At 39.3% G+C, this 21,335-nt stretch overlaps 1 protein-coding gene across 1 annotated transcript in view; it reads right to left on the reverse strand.

Moving 5' to 3' along the window:
* Positions 1-728: 728 nt before the first annotated feature.
* The window catches only part of Acot9 (acyl-CoA thioesterase 9), a 34,731-nt gene continuing 14,124 nt past the window's right edge, over positions 729-21,335 (reverse strand). The window contains exons 6-15 of the mRNA XM_051141569.1: positions 17,203-17,286; positions 16,753-16,856; positions 6,519-6,598; positions 4,183-4,250; positions 2,963-3,074; positions 2,710-2,800; positions 2,453-2,538; positions 1,792-1,879; positions 1,513-1,663; positions 729-889 (exon numbers count right to left, since the gene is read on the reverse strand). Of these exons, the coding sequence (XP_050997526.1) occupies positions 801-889; positions 1,513-1,663; positions 1,792-1,879; positions 2,453-2,538; positions 2,710-2,800; positions 2,963-3,074; positions 4,183-4,250; positions 6,519-6,598; positions 16,753-16,856; positions 17,203-17,286 (953 nt within the window). The 3' untranslated portion in view covers positions 729-800. The remainder of the gene's footprint in view (positions 890-1,512; positions 1,664-1,791; positions 1,880-2,452; positions 2,539-2,709; positions 2,801-2,962; positions 3,075-4,182; positions 4,251-6,518; positions 6,599-16,752; positions 16,857-17,202; positions 17,287-21,335) is intronic.

Genomic DNA, 21,335 nt, shown 5'->3' on the forward strand with positions numbered 1-21,335 from the left:
ACGATCTGTAAAAAGTTCTTTCTCACTTGTACTCGGGACTCGCACCTGAACTGCTGTGTCAGTGATAGTGTGGGTCCAGCTTAAGCTGAACAATCAATAAACGAGACCCTTGTATGTTTGCATCATACAAAAAATATCATCTCATACAGGCCAAATGCCTGCCTACCATGTAAACGCTCCAGAAGCATGAGCAGTTACTGTATTTCAATCAAGATATGTCCTACCTAGCCCAGAGCATGGTGTATCTAGTAAATACAAGCAGAAACAAAGGGTTCTGAGTTTCCTCACCAAGCTCGTGCCTGAACACTTCACAAAAGTTTTAGATTTAAACCTTCCCATAAATCTTTACAGATGCCACAGACTTTCAGGAATTACTTTAACACCCCCCCTCCCCGCCTTCCATCTACCCTCCATCAACAGAAAAACCTTGGAGAGGGAAGCAAAAAACCCCCAATCATATAGCATTGATAAGATTTTAGACAGCATAGGCAAATCAGTCATGGTTAAAAGGAATGACACTCAGAAGAACGTGTCGAACTGTATAAAAAGACATTGGCTGAAATCTTCAGAAGGCAGTGGTCGGAAGCAACATAGCAGGCTCACAATTCACATCATTGTAAAAGGTTTTATTGTTTAATCATTCTTTCACCCTTCAGCCCCATCTGATCATTCTAAAAGCTATATATAGTCCCCTCTATGGGGGCTGAAAAGCAATGTGAACATCAATACTTTCAAGAATGCCTTTATTTGGGACTATGTGGCTGTGCAAGGAATGCTAGTTTACAACAACTGAGATTATCCTAGGGCTCCACAGGGCAGTCCTTTTCCAAGATCACTGGGACATTCATAGCCTTGAAATGCCGCTGTCCATCTAAATACAACATGGACTCTGAAACACAAGAAAGACACCGTGGGAGAAATTTGCAGCACTCTGAACAGTCCGACAGATGAATGACTGTTTAGGAATACTAGGAAAACACTGCATGTACAAAACCAACAACAGGGATACACTTTGTGGATGGGGATTTACAACTATCTTAAGAGAGTAGAACCTGACTCTATCCCTTTTTATTGGCTGTACCAATCTTTTACTATCGGTGGCTGCTTGCAGTTCACACCAGCTGTGTACAACAGCTGTGCAAAGCATCAACAGCCACTCCTGGGGGGGTCAAAAGGCATCTTTGTCCTTCAGGGCCACAGAACTTTAAAATTAAAATCCCCCAAAGACATGTTCCTGGGCTAAGAGGCTTGGAAACACTGCTGAGGATAATTTAAAAGAAGAGGGAGGGCTAGGAATATAACTCAGTGATAGATCACATGTCTAGCTCATGTGAATCCCTGGGGGTAAAGGTAATTTAAAAGAAGAGGGCTGGAAATACAGCTCAATTGCAGAGTACTTGCTTAATACATACAACCCCCTGGGTTCATTGCCACACCATGGGGGAGAAAGCAGACATTTTTTTCCTGAGAATTTCATCCTATCATTAGAAAGAAACAGTCATCACAGCTTACCTCCATATGTTTTGGGGAAAATCAAGGGTACTTCTTTTTCCGACATGAATGTAAAATGAAAGACATTGGTGGTCATATGCTCATTACTCTGAAGAGAGGCCACTTCACTATGTACTCTGACTTGAATGTAATTGTTCTGAGTGAAGCATACCTAACAGATAATAGACACAAGACAAGTCAGTTGCTTTAGGAAAGGAGAAGGAAACCAGTCAAAGGAGAAACACAGAAAAACTTCTTTTCCGAACCCAAATGACAAGAAATGCTTCAGGACACACTTACCTGTGCAGAAAGAAAAAGCAATGAGCCAACTTCAACGGGTTTCTGAAACATGATATCATCAACTGTTATCACAAATGGCCGGGAACCACTATTGGAAAAAGCCCAAAATTGGAGTGAATTGCAAAAATCAGATCTCAAATGTTTCCCCCAATAATTCACTGGTGCAAAATAACAATGGCCAAAAAAATAAATAAATAAATAAATAAACGTAAGGAAAGGGAAATTATCAAATGCAGCTACTATGGAGAGTGATATCCATTAAAGCACAATTGCAGGGCTGGATATGGTCTAAACACGTTGTTTTCATGTATGAAATTACTGAGGAATATATAATAAAACTTTTATATAAAATTACCAGAGGCATTTGATTTTGATTTCAGAATACTATTTCCCTGACTTTGTTAGCCTATTAATTAAAGACATACTAGAAAAAATACAGCAATAGGTAAAAGGAAAAAGAATTAGTGATTTTGGATCTGTGTCATCTTTAAAATTTGCCACTAGTATGATAACCCATCACACCCCAGCCCCCCACACATACACAGATCTTATAAAAAGCATAATCCTAGAGTGTAGTTCATATGCAGACTGGTTTAAAATGTTTCCTTTTAGTTAAATTAAAATAAGTTGCTTCTCAGAAGTTAAGTGAAGTCAAACTCACCCAAAGCTACAAGCAGTGGCCCATGCAAGTTCATATGCTTTTCTCATAAGAAAACCACCAAAGATCCGGTTGAAAATGTTCCTCTCCTATAAAGCAAATGAATATTAATAAATAAAAGTCTGTGATTACCCTTATATAGAGAACAAAGAAATTAATAATACTACAGAAAGGTCCCTTTAAAGGTGTGTCAAATTTTAGACCAATTATCATGAATGCAATCCAGCAAATTCAGAAGACTGTTCACAAAGTTCTAGTACCTGAGGGTGACAAATATCCAAGCTCTTGAGTTTTGTATTTTCCATCCACACGGAGTTAGGAGGCAAAATTCGACTCTGAAAACTTATTGTCCTGGGCAAGTGGAGATAAATTAAACATGATTACTATTGAGAGGAAAGAGGTTATAAAGGCTCTCCGTGCAAGTGTGGTGCTAGAGAAGACCTTGGACTACAATCCTTTCTCAACTTGGACTACAATCCTTTCTCAACTTGGAGTATCACCATCTTAACTTACTTTGGATCCAGCGTACTTAGAAACAGTTCATGTATGGTATTCCTCTCCTCAGGACTGGGAGCCATTTTCAGTAATGAAACGGAGCTAACGGCAATCCTTCGGCCCTTGTTCACTGAAGTATACAAGAATGAAGAAGTATGATCAAGAGGGACATCCCACAGCACCTAGGGTGCCTTGCAGCCTACAAAGTATTTCTAAGTTTCAAAATCCCACCAGAGCAAGAGAGAGATTTTGAAAGTGGTTGTACAAGTTTGCACTCCCACCAGCAATGGAGGAGTGTTCCCTTTTCTCCACATCCTTGCCAGCTTTATTCATAATAGTCAGAATCTGGAAACAACTTAGATGTCCCTCAACTGAAAAATGGATAAAGAAACTGATACATTGGGGCCTGAAGAGATGGCTCAGAGGTTAAGAGCACTGGGTGGGGAAGGAGGGAAATGAAGTAGTGGATAGGAGAGGATTTGACCAAAGCACATTATATGCATGTATGAAATTCTCAAGCAATAAAATAATGAAAAGATGCCAGGTGTGGTGGTGCAACCTGTAATCCCAGCACTTGGGGAGGCAGAAGCAGGTGGCTCTCAGTTAGTTTGAGGCTAGCCTAGTCTACAAAGCAAGTCAAGGACAGGCAAGGTTACAAAGAGAAACCCTGTCTCAAAAAAAAAAAAAAAAAAAAAAAAACCCCAAAATAGAACAATAAGAAACAAAACAAAATATAGAACAGAAAAAAACAAACCAGACCAAATTTTTAAAAATGAAAAGACAAATTGGTTCATGTAATACTTTCTCATCAATAAAACAGTTAAAAGCATAATCTCCATGGAACAAAATATAATTTTTTTTTACTATCAAAAGATTCCTAAACAAGGTGTGGTGGTGCATGCCTGTGATCCGAGCACTTAGGGAGGCAGAGGCAGACAGACATCTGTGATTTGAGGCCAGCCTGGTCTACAGAGTGAGTCCAGGAGAGCCAAGGCTACACAGAGAAATCCTGTGTTGAAAAACCAAAAGGAAAAAATTCCTGGTATGAGTAAGACATATGATTATTATAAGGGATCCATATAATGTCCAATATATGTAAAATATAAATATATACTTATACATGTGTGTAAGTGTATATATAAGTAGATATAAATGTATATAATGTAAAATATATAAATGTATATAGTAAAATTCGTTTACTTAAAAATTTTCATTTTGCTATAAACAAATTAACATACGTTCTCCTTGTCTAAAGAGCTCTTCTTCTTCTTCATTTTCAATGATGAGTGGATTTACAAATGCTGGCCTAAAGAAAACAGAAAAATTTAGTTTAAGATGTGGGTTTGATGGCTCACCTCTGTAATCCCAACAGTAGAGAGCCTGAGACAGGAGGATGTCAAGTTTAAGGCCAGTTTCACCAAAAAACAAAACAAAACAAAACAAAACAAAACAAAACAAAAACCCCCAAAACTTAAAAACAAAACAAAAAAACATAGTGTATACTATTATCTAATAACAATTTAAGATGAATAACTACCTTCAGTTTTGAAGCCTTCGTCAGGTTTATGTCTCAAGGTTATGTGCTGTGCCTGGTGTAATGCCCTAGGAAGCCAGCCCTACCAACATGAAGAAGTCTTCTTTTGCCATTTGTATTAGGAAATGCTTACTGACAGCCTCAGACAAGGACACTGGAATAATTAGTAAGTCGTCTGTTTATAGATCTAATTATACACTAGAAAGTGTACATTATAAAAATTATACTGAAGTCGGGCACAGCGGCATGTACCTGTAATCCTGCACATGAGAGATAGGAGAAGCAGGATTAGGGGTCCAACCAAGGTCATCATCATAATGAGTTGAAACCAGCCTGACCTCCATAAGGCTCTGTCTCAAAAAGAGACCAACCCCCCAAAAAAAACCTAAAAACAACAACTACAACAGGATACAGGCATCAGCTGCAAATTTAAATCTGATTCTATTCATGAGTTAGAACATTCTACAAGACAACTGACTTGGACTTTAGAAAAATCTCAATGTCTTCAAAATAAAAAATTAAAACAATTTTAGTTAAGAAATAAAAATGATAAATAAAAAAAGTTCTTCAAGAACATCATGATGGGTGGATGGGGCCCAGGGGTGTCTGCTCAAACTATTGCACTATCCAAGGACAACACAAGTAGTAAACATCGAACCCAGCATCCTGACTCTGAATCTACCATGAAGATCCAGATAATAGTAGGTACAAGGTACCAGATAAAAAGAAAGACATCATGAGGAAGCAATAAGGCAAATCCAGGAAGTAGGATATTTTATGTACTAGCTAGTCCAGCCTTTCAACAAGTTAACAATACACAACAGTAAGAGGATTATTGGGACAAAAAAGTAGGCTAGATTATAGCACACTTAAGAGAATGTACATTTTTGTAAGTATATCAAAATCTAAATTGTACACTTTCAGTGGGTTAATTATATGGTATACGAATTAAATATCAATAAAGCTAATTTAAATGCATGCCTGTAATCCCAGCACTCGGAAGGCAGAGGCAGGAGGATCTCTTTGAGTTCAAGGCTAGTCTGGTCTACAAAGGAAGTCCAAGACAGCCAGGGATATTAAATAGAGAAACCCCACCTTGGAAAAATCAAAACCAACCAGGCAGCTAAGCTAACAAACAAACAAACAAACAAACAAACAAACAAACTGGGAGGTATGTGGGGATGGGACTATGACTAGGATGTAAAGTAAATAAATAAACAAACAAATAAACAATATCTTCTTTACATCTTAAATCTCTGTTGAAGCATCATAGTGACTAACTATGAGTAACTACATTACTGAGATGTCAGAAAGTGAATTTTTCTGTCTAATGAGCACTGAGCTTAGTAAGAAATGTGTAGATCACATAGATGTAGGCTTTTTGTGTCTGTCCAGTAGATGAATTTTCTTTTCTTTGACAGAGTTAACAATGGAACTCAGCAAGATTAAGATAATTGGTGGATTTTGTGGTAAAGGCAATTTTAAGTTATTGGCTGGGAACTGCAGTGACTGTGTGTGCATCTTCACATACCGCTCTTTTTAGTTACTACCAATTAGCAAACAAAAAGGCTCTTCTTTTTAAATAAAAGATCCAAGTTCTGTTATCTGTGGCAAAATGTACTGAACTAGAGTATATTATTTGAAGTGAAGTGAGCCAAACATGGTAAAACAAGAACCACTTTTCTCTCTCAAATGCAGAAGCTAAAAACAAATCAACCTGAAAGTAAAACGGTGACTACCACAGCCTTGGAAGTATGGATGGTGGGTTTACTCAACACATAGTGTGTATAGCTAATAAATAAAACAAAATATCTACATTTAAAAATGCCTACACTAAAGTATTCTGAGGTAAAATGTGTATGAGATTTGTTTTAAAATTGCAGATTCTTTAGATTAAAAACTATATATTTTTGCAAAGATGTTACAATTATATCTGTTAAATTCAGGTCATAGGCATATGGAAATTCATTAGTTTTCTCTCCAGTCTTATGGTTCATTGAAACTTTTCAAATTAAGGAATTATGAAAAAGCAGCAATTACCCTTTATTTTCAGAATCTCGAGCCACCATTACAAAGGTTGCATCCAAAACAGGCCAAAATTCATTATCTTTAGTGTGCAGCTAAAGAACAAAGAAAAACAAAGTTGTAAGGAATGCATTTACAGGGAAGATCTACCACAATTCTGACAGTAAGCATTACTATTATTAAGTTTCTATATAGTACAATCAATACCATATGTGTGAATATGGCTAAAATGTCATACCCCTAAGAGCTAAAAGTACTATAAGCCAATGTTATGCCAATGTCAAAATTAAATCCATTACTACCTCTGGAAGACTGAAAAAAGCTGTGCAGGTGTGGTGGCACATGCCTGTAATCCTACAACTTGGGAGACTGAGGCAGAAACGTGTCTGTGAGTATGGAACTAGCCTGGTGGGTTTCAGGCTATCCTGTGTGACTGTAGTCCCGCCTCTTTAAAAAAAAGGAAAGAAAAAAGGATCAAGAAAACCTTCTTGAGTTTTCAAGAGCCAAAACTCTGAGAGGAAATCCAAAGTGGAAAAAAAGAAGCTAAGAAGATAGCTAATATTTTGGCTCATAGCTTTCAAGGTCAACCAGGGCCCAAAGGAAAATAGGACCCCATTAAAAGGGCCTTCCAACCCCAGTAACCTGGCCTTCTGATCAAAGAGGCCACAGGGGACCCAGATGTTAGACACTAGCCAGTGAATGTCTGCAGAGTGAAGAGACACTAGGCAGGGACAATGCAACTAAGGAGTGGAAGAATGAGTAGTACTGAAGTAGACTAAACAGAAACAAGGACTGTGAGTACTATGCCAGTTATCAGGATCTATTCAAATGGATGCCATTAAACATACTGGTCAGGAAGAAAATAAAACCCTGACAAATTGCAGTAGTCTCTGACCAAATCTGTGGTGGTATTCTGCTTGCATGCATGTCTGTGCCTGCAGAATCCAGAAGAAGGCATCAGACAGAACCCCTGGAAGTGGAGTTACAGTTATGAGCTGCCATGTGGGTGTTGGGAATCCTGGTCCTATGGAAGAGCATCCAGTGCTCTAAACCATGGAGCTATCTCTCCAGCCCCAATCTGTGGTGTTTACATCAGCCATAAAAAGTCCAGATTCTCTGTCCCACTAGCTCTTCAGCACTTATTGGCATCATCAAATTATATTCAAAAATATCCATGTAATGGACACCTATATGCATGATGTATGCTCCAGGCCCTACTGTCTTGATCATAAAATTTTCTTATTGACACTCTCTACATTTTCTATTTTAATTACTACCTTCTTCAAAAAGCCTACAGGACACTCCTTAAACATCCAGTCCAAGTACAGAACTCAGCCTCATAAATTTAAAAGATAAAAATGAGCCTTCCTCAATTATATTTTACAAAAAAACAAAAGATAAATGGTCTGAGACAAGGAACTTACAAAACTTCTGCGCAAGGAAACAAAAGGGATCCCTTAAAGGCTACTAGGGTAGTAGGAGAATCCTAAGCCTGAAACAAAAATGAAAGAGCTCATTATGTGACAAGAAAATGGAAAGGAAAGCTGTGTGGTGGTGGCACATACCTTAAATTACATAACTCAATGGGGCAGAGGCAGGCAGATCTCTGTGAGTTTGAGGCCAGCCAGGTCTACAGAGCAGGCTACAAAGAGAAACACTGTCTTGAGAAAAAAGAAGGGAAGGGAAGGGAAGGGGAGGGAGGTAGGGAGGAAGGGAAGGGAACAAAAGAAGGCAATAATGCGGAAAGGGGGCAGTGGGAGAACAACAAAACCAAATTTTGATTGAAAATGCCATAATGGGATTGGCAAGATGGCTCAGCAGGCAAGGCGCTGGCAGTGCAAGCCTGATGACTTGGGTTTGATGTCCAGAACCCCCATAGAGATGTACAGAATCAAGTTCACAATGTTGTCCACTGATCTACACACACACACACATACACACACACACACACACACACACACACACACACACACACACACACAAAGGAAAAAAACTGCCATAATGAAAATTAATTCTTCCCATCTTAGTATGTAAAAAGGATCCTAAAGGGAAGTTCTAACAAACAGAGATTTGCCTCTCTATAAATAGGTAAACTACTTAAAGCAAAAATGCCCTCCCTCTGAAGGGACATGTCTTCAGTTTCACTACTGTTCCCCTTTCAGAACTAAAACTACATACGTTTTCTAGGTTTCTGCTCAAACAACTAGAGAAAATCATTCAGATAGCTCAGATAAAAGTTCCAATTATGGGGCTGGAGAGATAGCTCAGAGGTTTAGAGCAATGACTGCTGTTCCAAAGGTCCTGAGTTCAATTCCCAGCAACCACATGTTGGCTTATAACCATCTATAATGAGATCTAGTGCCCTCTTCAGGCCTGTGGGTATATGTGCAGGCAGAACATTGTATACATAATAAATGAATAAATCTTTTAAAAAGTTCCAATTATTGATTCTAAGTCTGTATGTTTATAGTCTAGGTAAATAAAAGTTCACTAAAGAGGTTCATGAGTCTTGCCATGTGGAGAAGGATGCTTTTGATCAATTTCTTTTGTTTTGTATTTTGAGGCAGGCTTTCAAGTAGCCCAGGCTGGCTTTCTTGAACTTGATACATAGGCAATGATGGTCTTGAACTCATGATCCTCCCACCAGGGCCTCTTATGTCCAGCAGGCATCAACACCCTCAGCTGCTTACTCGGTTAATTTAAAAGTATAGATAGCCCTAAATGGAACACCTGTATCACGCTGTCCAAAGTTCAGAGACCATCATGGGAGAGGATGAAGAAACAAAACAAAACAAAACAAAACACTAAGAGCCAGAAGATGGGAAGGATGACTGTGGGATTCTATCCTCTGGAAATAGCATGGCTTCTCTATCCATGACCTCAAAGAACAGCTGGATAGACCTGCATAAGACTGTATGCAACAACATTCCAATATGATCAGGTGTGAGGGTATATGAGGCTTCACTTCTCCCTGAGGAGCTACTGGCACTTAATGGTTCTTGTGGAAAGGGTAGTCACACTTCTCCATGGCATAGCCACTGGTTAAGTTGTTCATGTTCCAGTAAATAAATAACCTTCCACCTATGCTTATGCATGTAAACCTAATTAAACCCAGTGGGTCACCAAGATGAAAGGAAGAAGAGGACTTGGGAAGAAGAAAGGTGGTGGTGGGAGGGATAAGGTCTCTCTCTCTCTCTCTCTCTCTCTCTCTCTCTCGCGCGCGCGCGCGCGCGCGCGCGTGTGTGTGAATATGTTCAAAGTATATGACTGTATATGAAACTGTGAAACAATAAATGTATCTATACTTATTTTTTTTTTAATCCCACAAAGTTCTTCCAGCTCCTAAACAGGATGCTTACTCTGGCCAAGTTTGACAATGGGACTTTATGCTCCTCAAAACTAGGAGATAGACTTTAGCCTACTTAAAAGGATGTGGCTTCAACAGCTCCCAGACTCCAAAGAATTACTGTCAGGGTTCACCTGTAAATAACAAGGCCCAATTATCCAGTAAGTGTTAAAAGTGACAGCCTACTGAAGACAGTTAAGCATTAATCAAGAACTTGCATTTCTGTTCTAAATGGACCACTGGGAACCAGTTCAGATGGTTTGAAGACCTGGGATTCACAGTTCCTACTTTTGGAACTATTATTATTAATTATTTGTGTTTGCTATTACCCATGCTCCACCAAGTAAATCCTTTAACTAACTGCCATCAAGATTCCTAAAGACATTCTTTAACCTTGCTTCTGGTCTCCAGTGACATTCTTGTTTTTCCTCTAGGAAAGAAGAGATACTATAGGGAAGGGCCTTCTAACTTTAAGCCACCTCATCCAAGGAGAAATAATTTTCTAGTTCTCCAGTAAAAAAAATTCTTCTTCCATTACATTGATTTTATCAGATATTTTGTCACAGTAATAATAAAAATAACTGGGGATGGAGAGATGGTTCCATAGTTAAAGGCACTTGTTCCTTTTACAGTCATATGGTGGCTCAAACCACCCACCCATCCATAACCTCAGGTCCAGGGGATCCAACAGGCATGCACATGGTGTACGTACATGCACACAGGCAAAATATTCATAAGCATTCATGTGCATAAAGGGAAACAAAAAATCTGAAAAAAAAATAAATAAACAGAAGTAATCTATATAGAAAACAGGTATCAAGAAGATGGAATTTTTAAAATTAAAATGCACTTACACAAAGGAAAAAAGTAAGTGAGATGGTTGTGATAAACCAGACCATTAAGTTCTTGGGTCTTTGGAAATGATTTACAGAAGAACTTAGTTTGGAGCATCAGTCTAGTTTAATGGGCCATTCAGCAGACCAGAATATTATTGGAACTGTGGACAGTAAAACAGTGCTCATGGGATTTCAGATAGGAATAAGGAGCTGGACGAGAAGCCATTCATGTTACATTCTGGCAAAGAATCTGGCTCTCAAAAAAAAAAAAATAATCTGGCTCTCTGGCTCTCCCTCTCTCCCCTTCCGGTCCCTCACTCCTCTCTCCCCCCTCTCTCATCTGTGTGTCCCCTGTGATTTTAATGGGCCTCAATTCAAAAGTAGTAAGATAAAGCCAGATGTAATGGCACACAACTTTAATCCCAGCACTTGGAAGGCAGAGGCAGGTGGATCTCTGTGAGTTCAGGCCAGCCTGGTCTCCATAGAGAGTTCCAGGACAGCTAGGGAGACACTGAAAGACATATCTCAAAAAATCAAAATAATAACCAAAATCAGTGAGCTGCATCCCTATACAGGCCATCTGTATCATCACCCAGCCCAGGGAACATAGCAGAAGAGAGGACAAAAAGAATGTAACAGGACTGGTAAAATGCTATGAAACCGTAGAGATGTCATGGCTGTTGTATTTGTGAACTCACAGCAGCTAAGGTTATCTGTACAAGATTGGCTGTCAATATTTCATCATTGATTGGGAGGAGCTATTGGCTCTTAGTAGCTACTAGGCAAGAGAGGAATCATTATTTTCAGGGGAATAGCCACTAGTATATTGCCTATCCTCCAGGAAATAACGCCACTCATGCTCATGCAAGCAACTCTAAACACTGGATCATAAAGTAGAGGAATTCATTGAAAAGGGGCTCAAAGGGAGTAGGAGCAGAAAAAAGGATGAAATGATCAAAATACATTACCTACAGATATAAAGTGTATGATGATGCCACCACATACGTCAGATACTAGATGCAGAGGTACAGAGTCTAATGGTTGCTCTGCTTGGTTTCAGTATAGTTACCTCCTTGTTCTTCTCTTTTGAAATTAGAAATTGGAATGTTTAGCATATGGCATTAAAGAATAGAAGTATTGTTTTTTTGATTTTACAGAAGTTCACAGCTTAAATGCTTGCTGTGAGTTTCAATAGACTTTAAATTTTTTGAAAAGTATTTTTTAAATTGTGTGTGTGTGTGTGTGTGTGTGTGTGTGTGTGTGTGTGTGTGTGTGTATGTGTGTGTGTGTCTGCTGAGACAAGAGGTATCAGTAGCTCCTGGACCTGAATTATAGGCCATTGTGAGATACCTAGAATGGGCCTGGGAACCAAACTCCAGTCCTCTGTAAGAGTCGTACTGTAATCACTCTTTAATGCTGAGCCATCTCTTCAGACCCTGAGACATGGAACTTTAGAACTGAATTGAAACTGTTAAGACTATGGGAACATTAAAGTTGGACTAAATTCATTTTGCTTTATGACACAGCCATGAGCATTTGGGGATCACAGGTGAAATGTTACAGTTTGAATGTGAGATATCTCTGACGGACTCATGAGTTTGCTCTTTTAATTAGGACTCAAGTCTTCTAACACTTGATCTCCAGTTGGTGGCACTGTTTTAGGATGTTGTGGAGCTGTTGGCTTGTGCACCCTAGTTGACAATGCTATTTCACTAGAGCAGACTTTGACTTGAAGAAGATTATCCTCACTTCTGCTTCTGGACTGTACTGTCTGATTTGTCTCCTGCCATGTTTTTTTCTTTTTTTATTAATTTATTCTTGTTACATCTCAATGGTTATTCCATCCCTTGTATCCTCCCATTATTCCCCTCCCCTATGACTGTTCCTGAGAGGGATTACCTCCCCCTGTATATCTTGCCATGTTTTAAGAGGTCCCAGTAAAATTCTCACTGACAAAAATGTTAACCATCCTAACCTGCATGATGGACTAAAATGCCTCTGAAACAGAGCCAAAATAAATCCTCTCTCTTTACTTTTCAGTGTACTGGTTTCCTTTTCTATTGCTTGAATAAAACATCATGCCCCAGGTAACCTAGAGAAAGGTTTATTTGGGCTTTTAACTCCAAAGGGATGCACTCATTATGAAGGAGGAGCATAGCATCAAGTACCGTGGCTGAACCATAAGCAGGAAGCAGAGAGAACAAACTAAAAATGGCATGAGTCTTTAATCTCTCAAAGCCTAACTCCGGTAACACCCATCCTCCAGCAGGGCCACATCTCCTAACCCTAACCAAACAGCACCAATGAACTGGGACCCAGTATTCAAATGCCTGAGACTGTGGGAGCTATTTCTTATTCAAACCATCAGATAGGTATTTACAACAATAACAAGTAAATCATACAGAGGACAAGCAGGAAGTTTAACATCTCACAGTGCACTGGCAGGTCTTTAGAACAAGAAATTTTCTGGCTTAAATGCCAAAATACCTCTTCTGAGAAATATTGCATAATGTGTTGTACTTATTTATTTATGGGTTGTCTCCCTATGATATCGTGAGGTCCTTATGGACTGAGATCATTGTCCTTCACATGTGCAATGCCAATACTAAACACAAATACTGGCAGATAAATATATCATTAAAGTTTCAAAACTTAAGTCCATGAATGGGCCCTTGAAGAACACAAGCTTTAAGAACTTTGTGTGAATTGTTCACTGTTGTATGCACAGATCAGAAGAGATGCTCAATAAATGACTGTCAAATGGATTTCACGAATGGATACTGGGAAGTGGGTTGGGTGACTCAAACCCAGGTACTGCTGTTGTGAAGTACATGTAGCTAGTAGAAGAGAAAGTAAGTTTGAACACAGTTCTGTGGGACAGAGAGCAGCAGGCACCAGTAAGGAGAGACAGAAAGCAGGTCTTGAAGAAGGAAGAAATGCTCCAAGCTGGAAGAGCCAAAGAAGGGGTGGGGCAAGATGTGACCCTTCAGTACAGTGGGGATGCATAGAATCAGAGCAAAAGACATTTCAGGCAGAGAAAAAGGCATTAACAGAGACTTGATTGCTAAATATTCACATTATGGTTTACTATAACTAACACTTGCCCATAGCCATGTACTAACATGCAGCAGAGCTGGGATCTGACTCAGGTCATCCTCTCTGTCACCTCTCTATCAGAAACATTGCAAAAGCTATGAGTATCAGTCAAATAGACAACAAGGAAGGTACATTTAAAAATAAAAGTTTAAGGGCTAGGTCTATAGCTCAGTTGGTATAGTGCCTGGAAGTAGCCCTGGGCTCAATCCCTAGTATGGCATATACCAGGCAAGCTAGCACACACTTCTAATCTCAACACTCAGGAAGAGGAGACCAGAGGATCAGAAGTTCAAAGTCATCCTTAATTACATAGCAAATCCTAGGACTGGGATACATAAAACTTTATCTTTAAAAAAGGTTTTACTTGTCTGACATTGACTTGAATTTTCATTCTCTCTCTCCCTCTTGCCCCCTCCTCTGTCTCTGTCTCTCTGTCTCCCATCCCAGTTCTCTATCTTTTTTCCTAATCTAGTTATACAAGATTCAAATAGCTGCGATTCCTGGAATGCAGATTCTAGGCCAGGAATCTACTGTACACTGCACTGAACAGGGTAGAAATTAACCAAGAAATTTGGTTAAGTTTCTACAAATCATAGAATCAGTCACAAAAACTTTACTAATGTTTTATTTATTGTTGTTGTTTTTTAAGACAGGGTTTCTCGGTGTAACCTTGGCTGTCCTAGACTCACTTTATAGTCTAGGCTGGCCTTGAATTTATAGAGATCCACCTACCTCTGCCTCCCAAGTGCTGAAATGAAAGGTGTGCGCCACCATGCCCAGCTCTTGTTTTATTATTTTTAAATGAGCACAACAAACCCAGCATTACTATCAAGGATATAAATATGGAAATACAATTCAATCACTTTAATGTAGTATTTAGTCTTTTTAAATTTCCTGGTAGTTAATGCTGGGAATTAAGTGCCTGTTGAGTATGCAGCCCTATCTAGGGACATCTATATCACTCCATCTCTAAGGCTTGAGGGACACCCCAGGAAACAGGGAAGAAACCTGTTAAGACTCAGAGAATGAGTAGAAGTACTGTGCAATGCTGTTTCCTGTTCAATAGCTGGCCAGTGCACTCACAAAGTCACACAAGCTGTGGTTACTTGCACAAGAGCTGCACAAGACTGGAGCCTTAAACATTCAGGGATACACGAGGGGCTTGGGAGGCCACACCTCTCCTTGGGGAGCCACTGGCAGTTAATAGCTGTCGGTAGGTGGGGAAGGAGTCATTTTCTTCAGTGGTGTAGCCACTGTTACAGTAAATAAGCCCCCTAACCCATGCTCAAGCTAGCAAACTTTACTAAACTCAGTGGGTCACAAAAAAGTGATATATAAGTATGAAGGCTCCTAGTTGGAAAGAAGCATGGAAGTGATTCAGTGGGGCACAAAGGGGACCAAGAGAGGGTAATGGGGATAACATGTGTTCAAAATGCCTTATATGCCTGCTTAACATGATCAAAGAATACATTTTCAAAATTCTAAAGGCAAATTTACTTGTTTTGACAACTACTATACATAGCAAGCTTCAGACTTTTCTGAAGTCTGAAAATTGTTTTCTACCAAGAGGTAAAATGCTTCAGAACTCTAGAGTAGAAAAAAAAATGCATCTGAATAATTATGTTCGTTGACTACCACATCATTGTTAAATAAATCACTCTAAGTTTTCCACAGTGAAATACTGGGCATACTCTAAATTATTTGGTTTCTGCATTGATTAGCCTCTGACTTCTTTTCACTAGAGGAGGTGCTATAACTGCCTCCCAAATTGCTATTAGTGATTGAGGGCTGGGGATGTAGCTCAGTGGTAAAGCATTTGACTAATACGTATAAGAACATGAGTCTGATCCCCAGTGCCACAAAAAGAACTGAAATGTTTCTCTCATCCCCCAAAAGGTATGAAGAAGTCCTAACTTCCAGACCTACTGTGGGAATATTTTAAAAACAGGGACATTAAAGACATAATTAGATAAAATGAAAGCCAGGTGTAGCAACTCATGCATGTAATCCCTGCATTTGTGAGGTTAAGGCAGCGAATTTGTTATAAGTTCCAGGACAGCCTATGCGCTACAGAGTGAGGGTCTGTTTAAAAAAAATAGCCTGACATTCTGGCACATGCTTATGATCCAAGCCCTTGAGAAGTGGAGGCAAGAGAATCGGGAATTTGAACCCAGCCCACACTACAGAAGATGAACTTGTCTCAGAAAAACAAAACCCTCAATCAAAACAAAAGCCTCCAGCTGCTTCTGTAAGGTTGCCTCACCAGTTGTGCCAACAGCAAAGCCAATAGCAGGTATTTCACCCTCACATACTAACACACTCTTGGGGACTAGTTCAAGGCCAGCCTGGGTTACATGAAACCCTCTCGCTCAAAAAAAAAAAAAAAAAAAAAAAAGGCAAAGAACAATGAATTCATATTGGAGCAGAGTGGGCCTTCAATCCAGTACAATTAGCATATTAGTAAGAGAAAAGACAGAAATATGGATTCATGAAAACCATTCAACAACAAAAGCGGCAAAGCCTCCCAAAGACAAGAAGAGGTAAGCTAAGAGAATCTCCTGCAGGCTCATAGGGAATGTGACTCTGCTGCTGCTGCCAACTTGGTTTGGGAATCAGAGCCTCCAAATTCAAACAACAAACTGCTGGGAGTTTTAAGCCACTACTTGTGCTATTTGTGGTACAGCAGCCCCAGGAAAGTAATACAGTAATCAATCCAAGTCACATCTAATATATCCCAGACTTTTGTGGAAATTCTCCTCAGCAAACTCGGAAACAATCACCTTAATGTACAGTTGTATGATTATAAAGTGATATACATTTAATGGAAGTAGTAGATGTGTCAATCTTTGCACAAAAAGAAGATGCTAACTCCCTTTGAACTGTCACATATCTGTCTATGAATATAGCTTTTCTCCAAGCGAGGATAGCTGATTATATTTGAACAGTGGGAGATCTTTGGGAACATACACACCTGGAACATTTTCATCTTCACTTCCATGGATGTCTTTCCAACCCAGCTAACATGGCCAGTGAACTTAATGTCTTGTTCAGGGCTTAAGCTCTGCTTACACATATCTGCAAAATAAAATAAAAAGTCACAATCCATCCAAATCACATCAGAAAAGTCTGTAGTATAAGTGGACAATATCATTGGAAAATATGATGAGTTTTGTAATATATTTCTTATCTTCAAAACTGAAAATAAAATCTTGACATGCAAAACAAAGCTAAATGTCTCTCTAAAAATTGGAGATCATGAAAAGACTATAAAAACTGGAATCAAGTAAAACATCATGTTATATTCTAGATAGTTTCATATATACATTACAATCCCCTATGAAGAAAACAGTTTTCTCCAATCCCAAGAATGCTTGATAATTATTGAAAATTCTAAGTATGCATAGAAGCTGATCTTGCTTACCAATCTTGTCCACCAGGGCAGTAACTATTGATAAAGGAGACATCTTGCTAGCATGATTTTTGGTGTGCATGTAACAAATAAGAACTGCAGGAAACCAGAAGAATATAAAAGAAGAGAAAAGCAGAATTATTTTCTCCATTTACAACTCTTTCTGAAATTGACTAAAGGTTTTATTTTCAAAAAATTGCCTAATATTCAAGTAATGATCTTATCCTAGAACCAAATATTGTTTTTCTTTTGGTTGAGACAGGGTCTCGCTCCATTGCCCAGGCTGGCCTAGAACTCACTATATATCCTAGGCTGGTCTCAAATGTGTAGTGATTCTTCTACCTCATCCTCCTAAGTACTAACTAACAAATGTGCACCTCCAGGACTGGCAAAGACAGTTTCCCCTCTTTTTAAAAATACTCATTTATTTAATGTGTATATGCCTGTGGTATTTATTTGTACCACACATATGCAGGAAGCTGTAGAAGTCTGTCCTAGTTAGGTTTTCTATTGCTGTAATGAAACACCATGACTAAAAGCAAGTGGGAGAGGAAAGGGCTTATTTGGCTTATACTTCCAGATCATAATCTATCATTGGAGGAAGTAAGGATAGAAACTCAAAAAGGGCAGGAACCTGGAGGCAGGAACCTGGAGGCAGGAGCTGATGCAGAGGCCATGGAAATTTGCTGCTTGCTGGCTTGTTCAACCTGATTTCTTATAGAACCCAGGACCGTCACCTCAGGGATGGCACCACCCACAATGGGCTGGGCCCTCCTCAATCAGTCACTAAGGAAATGCTCTACAGGCCTGCCTACAGTGCATTCTTACAGAGGCATTTTCTCAATTGGAGCTCCCTTTTCTGTGATAACTTTATCTTGTGTCAAGTTGACATAAAACTAGCCAGCAAGTGGTCAGAATAGATTCCCTGGAACTAGAATTACATACATGGCTGGGCATGTAGATGTTGAAAATTAAGCCTCGTTCCTATCCAAGAGCAGCTAGAGTTCTTAACTGCTGAGCCATCTCTCCTGTGCCTGTTTGTTTCTTAGGTGGTTGAGATTACAGGCCACTATACTATACCTGACCTCAAAGACTTTTATAAATTGAATCAGTCTGGAAATCCTTTTCTCTGACTGTTCTCTCAGCTGTAGACTTAGTAAAAAAAGCAAACTCAAAACTCCAGCCCCAATAAGTAGCTTGTCATCACAGAAAAGAAAACAGTGCAAAATCAGAACACAGGACAAGTCTGACAGTATTGAGTGAACATCCCCAGAAGAGAGGGAGGAAGTGCAAGGAGTCAGCTGCCTGTTTTCACACCAATTCTTTCTTAATCAGGAAGCTGTGGTTTTACTCTGCTATTCCTCTTTCCCAAGCACACTCTTGGCTCCCACACTGTCCTGCAGTCCTCTGTATACTTTCTCTATCTTTTGTTGTTGTTGTTGCTTTCACTATGCAGCTCTGACTATCCTGGGACTCACTTTGTAACCAGGCTGGCCTCAAACTCAAGAGATTTGCCTGCCTCTGCTTCCCTGAGTGCTGGGATTAAAGGCTTGCGTCCCCACCACACAGCTTATTTTCTATATCTTCACACACATTATATATTTGCCTAGTACGGCTCTATGTGCCTTACAAATATGAACTCATTAAATTTGCAGTACAGTACTGCCTTGATTTGTGTTCCTGCTTTCACATCAAGATCTCCTTTAATGGGTCTCATCCATCCTCAAGACAAAGTCTGCTGAATAAAACTTGCTGAATGACAGCTAATTCTTCTATCCATGTACCCCTTAATGGGTACACTGGGGCTTGAGATGTTAAAGGGAAGAAACTCCATTTAATGGCCTGTCAGCTTCCCAGAGTCAGAATTCTTTGTGAGTCTGACCTACTGTCATACTAGTAGAATTGGAGATTTTAAAAGGTTTAAGAGATAAAAAAGATAGAGCTAACAAGACTTAAGTAAATGCCAAGTTTCTAGCTTAGATGAATGGGAAAAACAGAGAGCAAGAGGAAAGTGGATGAACTGCATTGAAATGTTTGTTCAGAATGGGGAATTGAATCCACACATGTTTAACTAGCACTCTATTACTAGCTATAACTCCCAGCCCAAGATGTTGAATTTGAGAAGCTTAAAAGGACATCCAAAGGAAGATACCAGTAGACAGGAACTGAGTCCTAAAACTCAGAGGAAGCTAGGAAATGTAGTTTCACAGGCATTCAACATACTCATAGCAAATGAAGGGATGAAAATAGATGATATTATTTCTATAGAATGTGAAAGGTAGCCTTCAAAGGTACAGAAGAAAAAAACCCTGGGACAGCCAACATTTAATGGCTCAACAGAGAAAGAGGAGACTATAAAGCCAAAAAGGCAAGAAGAATGTCACCAGAGACCAAGAGTGAGGGGGAAAATATCAGAAATCACAAAAGATATCAGGGAAGCAGGGGGAAGTAAGTAATCTGTGGTCTGTGCAATGAAGGAGCCAATGGTGAATGTGGCAAGATCACATTCAACGGCACAGAAGAGAAACCAGAACATAGCAGTCTGACAAGAAAAGGGCAACGAAACAACCAGATTCTTCTAATTCTTTTCGGAAAATTAGCAAAGGGGTAAAAAATCTGGGAGTGTTTAAAAGAAGAGTTTTTTCTGCTTTTCATTTTAAGATGGAGGATTTTGTTGTTTATAACATGAGGGAAAAAGTAAAGTTGGTAAATAGCTTGGGGATACAAAGAAAAGGGCAAGTTCCTTGAAGAAAGAAGTAAAAGTATTAAGAGAACAGGAGGTAATGAGAGAGAACACAAGGGTAAAGTCAGCAAGACAGCTCAGCAGCTTAAGGCACGTGCTGCTAAGCAACGTCAGGTCAATCTCCAGAATCTACAAGGAAGAAAGGGAGAACCAGCTCCCATAAGCAGTCCTTTTATTGCCTGCACACACACACACACACACACACACACACCTGTAAAAATTTTAAGAAAAAACTTAGGGTAATGACAAAGAGTTTGTGAATATAAGGACAGTTAAGTAAACAAAAGTCATATATACAAATAAAAATATGTATAATTTTAAGGGCCAGTAAGAATTTTTAACTAATCTAGAGAAGGGTAACTATCTCTAAGCAGTCTCATCACTGCACTTTAAGAGATATCAAGGTCTTTCTTGAACTCCTTTGACAACAGTTCAGTCTGAAAGTTATTAGGGGGGAGTAAGCAAATAGCCTGGAGCAGGGAGCCCCATGGAATGAGTAGGAAACTCATGTAGAGAGGTGAAAAAAGCAATGGTAGCATGTTGCAGCTTAAGCCCAATGAAGAGGATGACTATGTAGAAAAGACTTGGTTTAGGGTACCAGAGTCCAAGTGAGGTAAGGGACATGACCATAAGGAATTCCAGTAGTGGCCCTGGTAAATGGGTTGCATACAGTAAGCTGGTCAAGTTAGTAAGTATATTAAAGATAATGGAGTTAGTTGGAAAAGGGAATTATAAATATATAAATGCAAATGATACAGTGCTAAAGTTGAGGCTATCAGTATAAAGCCATAGTTTTCATATACAGAGAGATCAATAAGTGAACAAGTGTAAATGCACAAGGATGAACATAAATATCCCAACTCACCCAAGAGGGAGGATACATGAATAGTGACAACCAGTAGCAATGACTACTCCCAGCACATAGGCCTTGGTTTCTAAGTGTCATTCTCAATTAAAAAGAAGTAGGGTTTCCTGGAGATTTGGTTGTCTGGCTGGGCCAGAGAAAAGATAAGATTATTTTAAAATGTCTTACCAGTCAGAAAGTTAAGAAGTGCTCAAAGGATGATGGAGGACACATTCTAAAACCCAGGAGGCCATGGAGAGGCTGAGTTTTATAAAGTGCTTACCACACATGAAGACCTAAGTACAAAGCCAGACATACATAAAAAACTAGGTTTGCATTTGTAACTCCAGTTCTAGGAAGATGGAGACAGGCAGATCCATAGAGCTTGCTGAGCAGCCAGTCAAGCCAATCTGTGAGCTCCAGGTTCAGTAAGAGACCTGTGAAAAACTAAGATAAAAAACAACTGAGGAGGACACCTGGCATTGATCTCTGGCTTCTACATGCATGTGTAAACACACACACACATGCATTGAAAGCATGTATATGAGCAAGTATACA

Source organism: Acomys russatus, chromosome X (genome assembly GCF_903995435.1).
Source record: "Acomys russatus chromosome X, mAcoRus1.1, whole genome shotgun sequence".
NCBI classification, from domain to species: domain Eukaryota; kingdom Metazoa; phylum Chordata; class Mammalia; order Rodentia; family Muridae; genus Acomys; species Acomys russatus.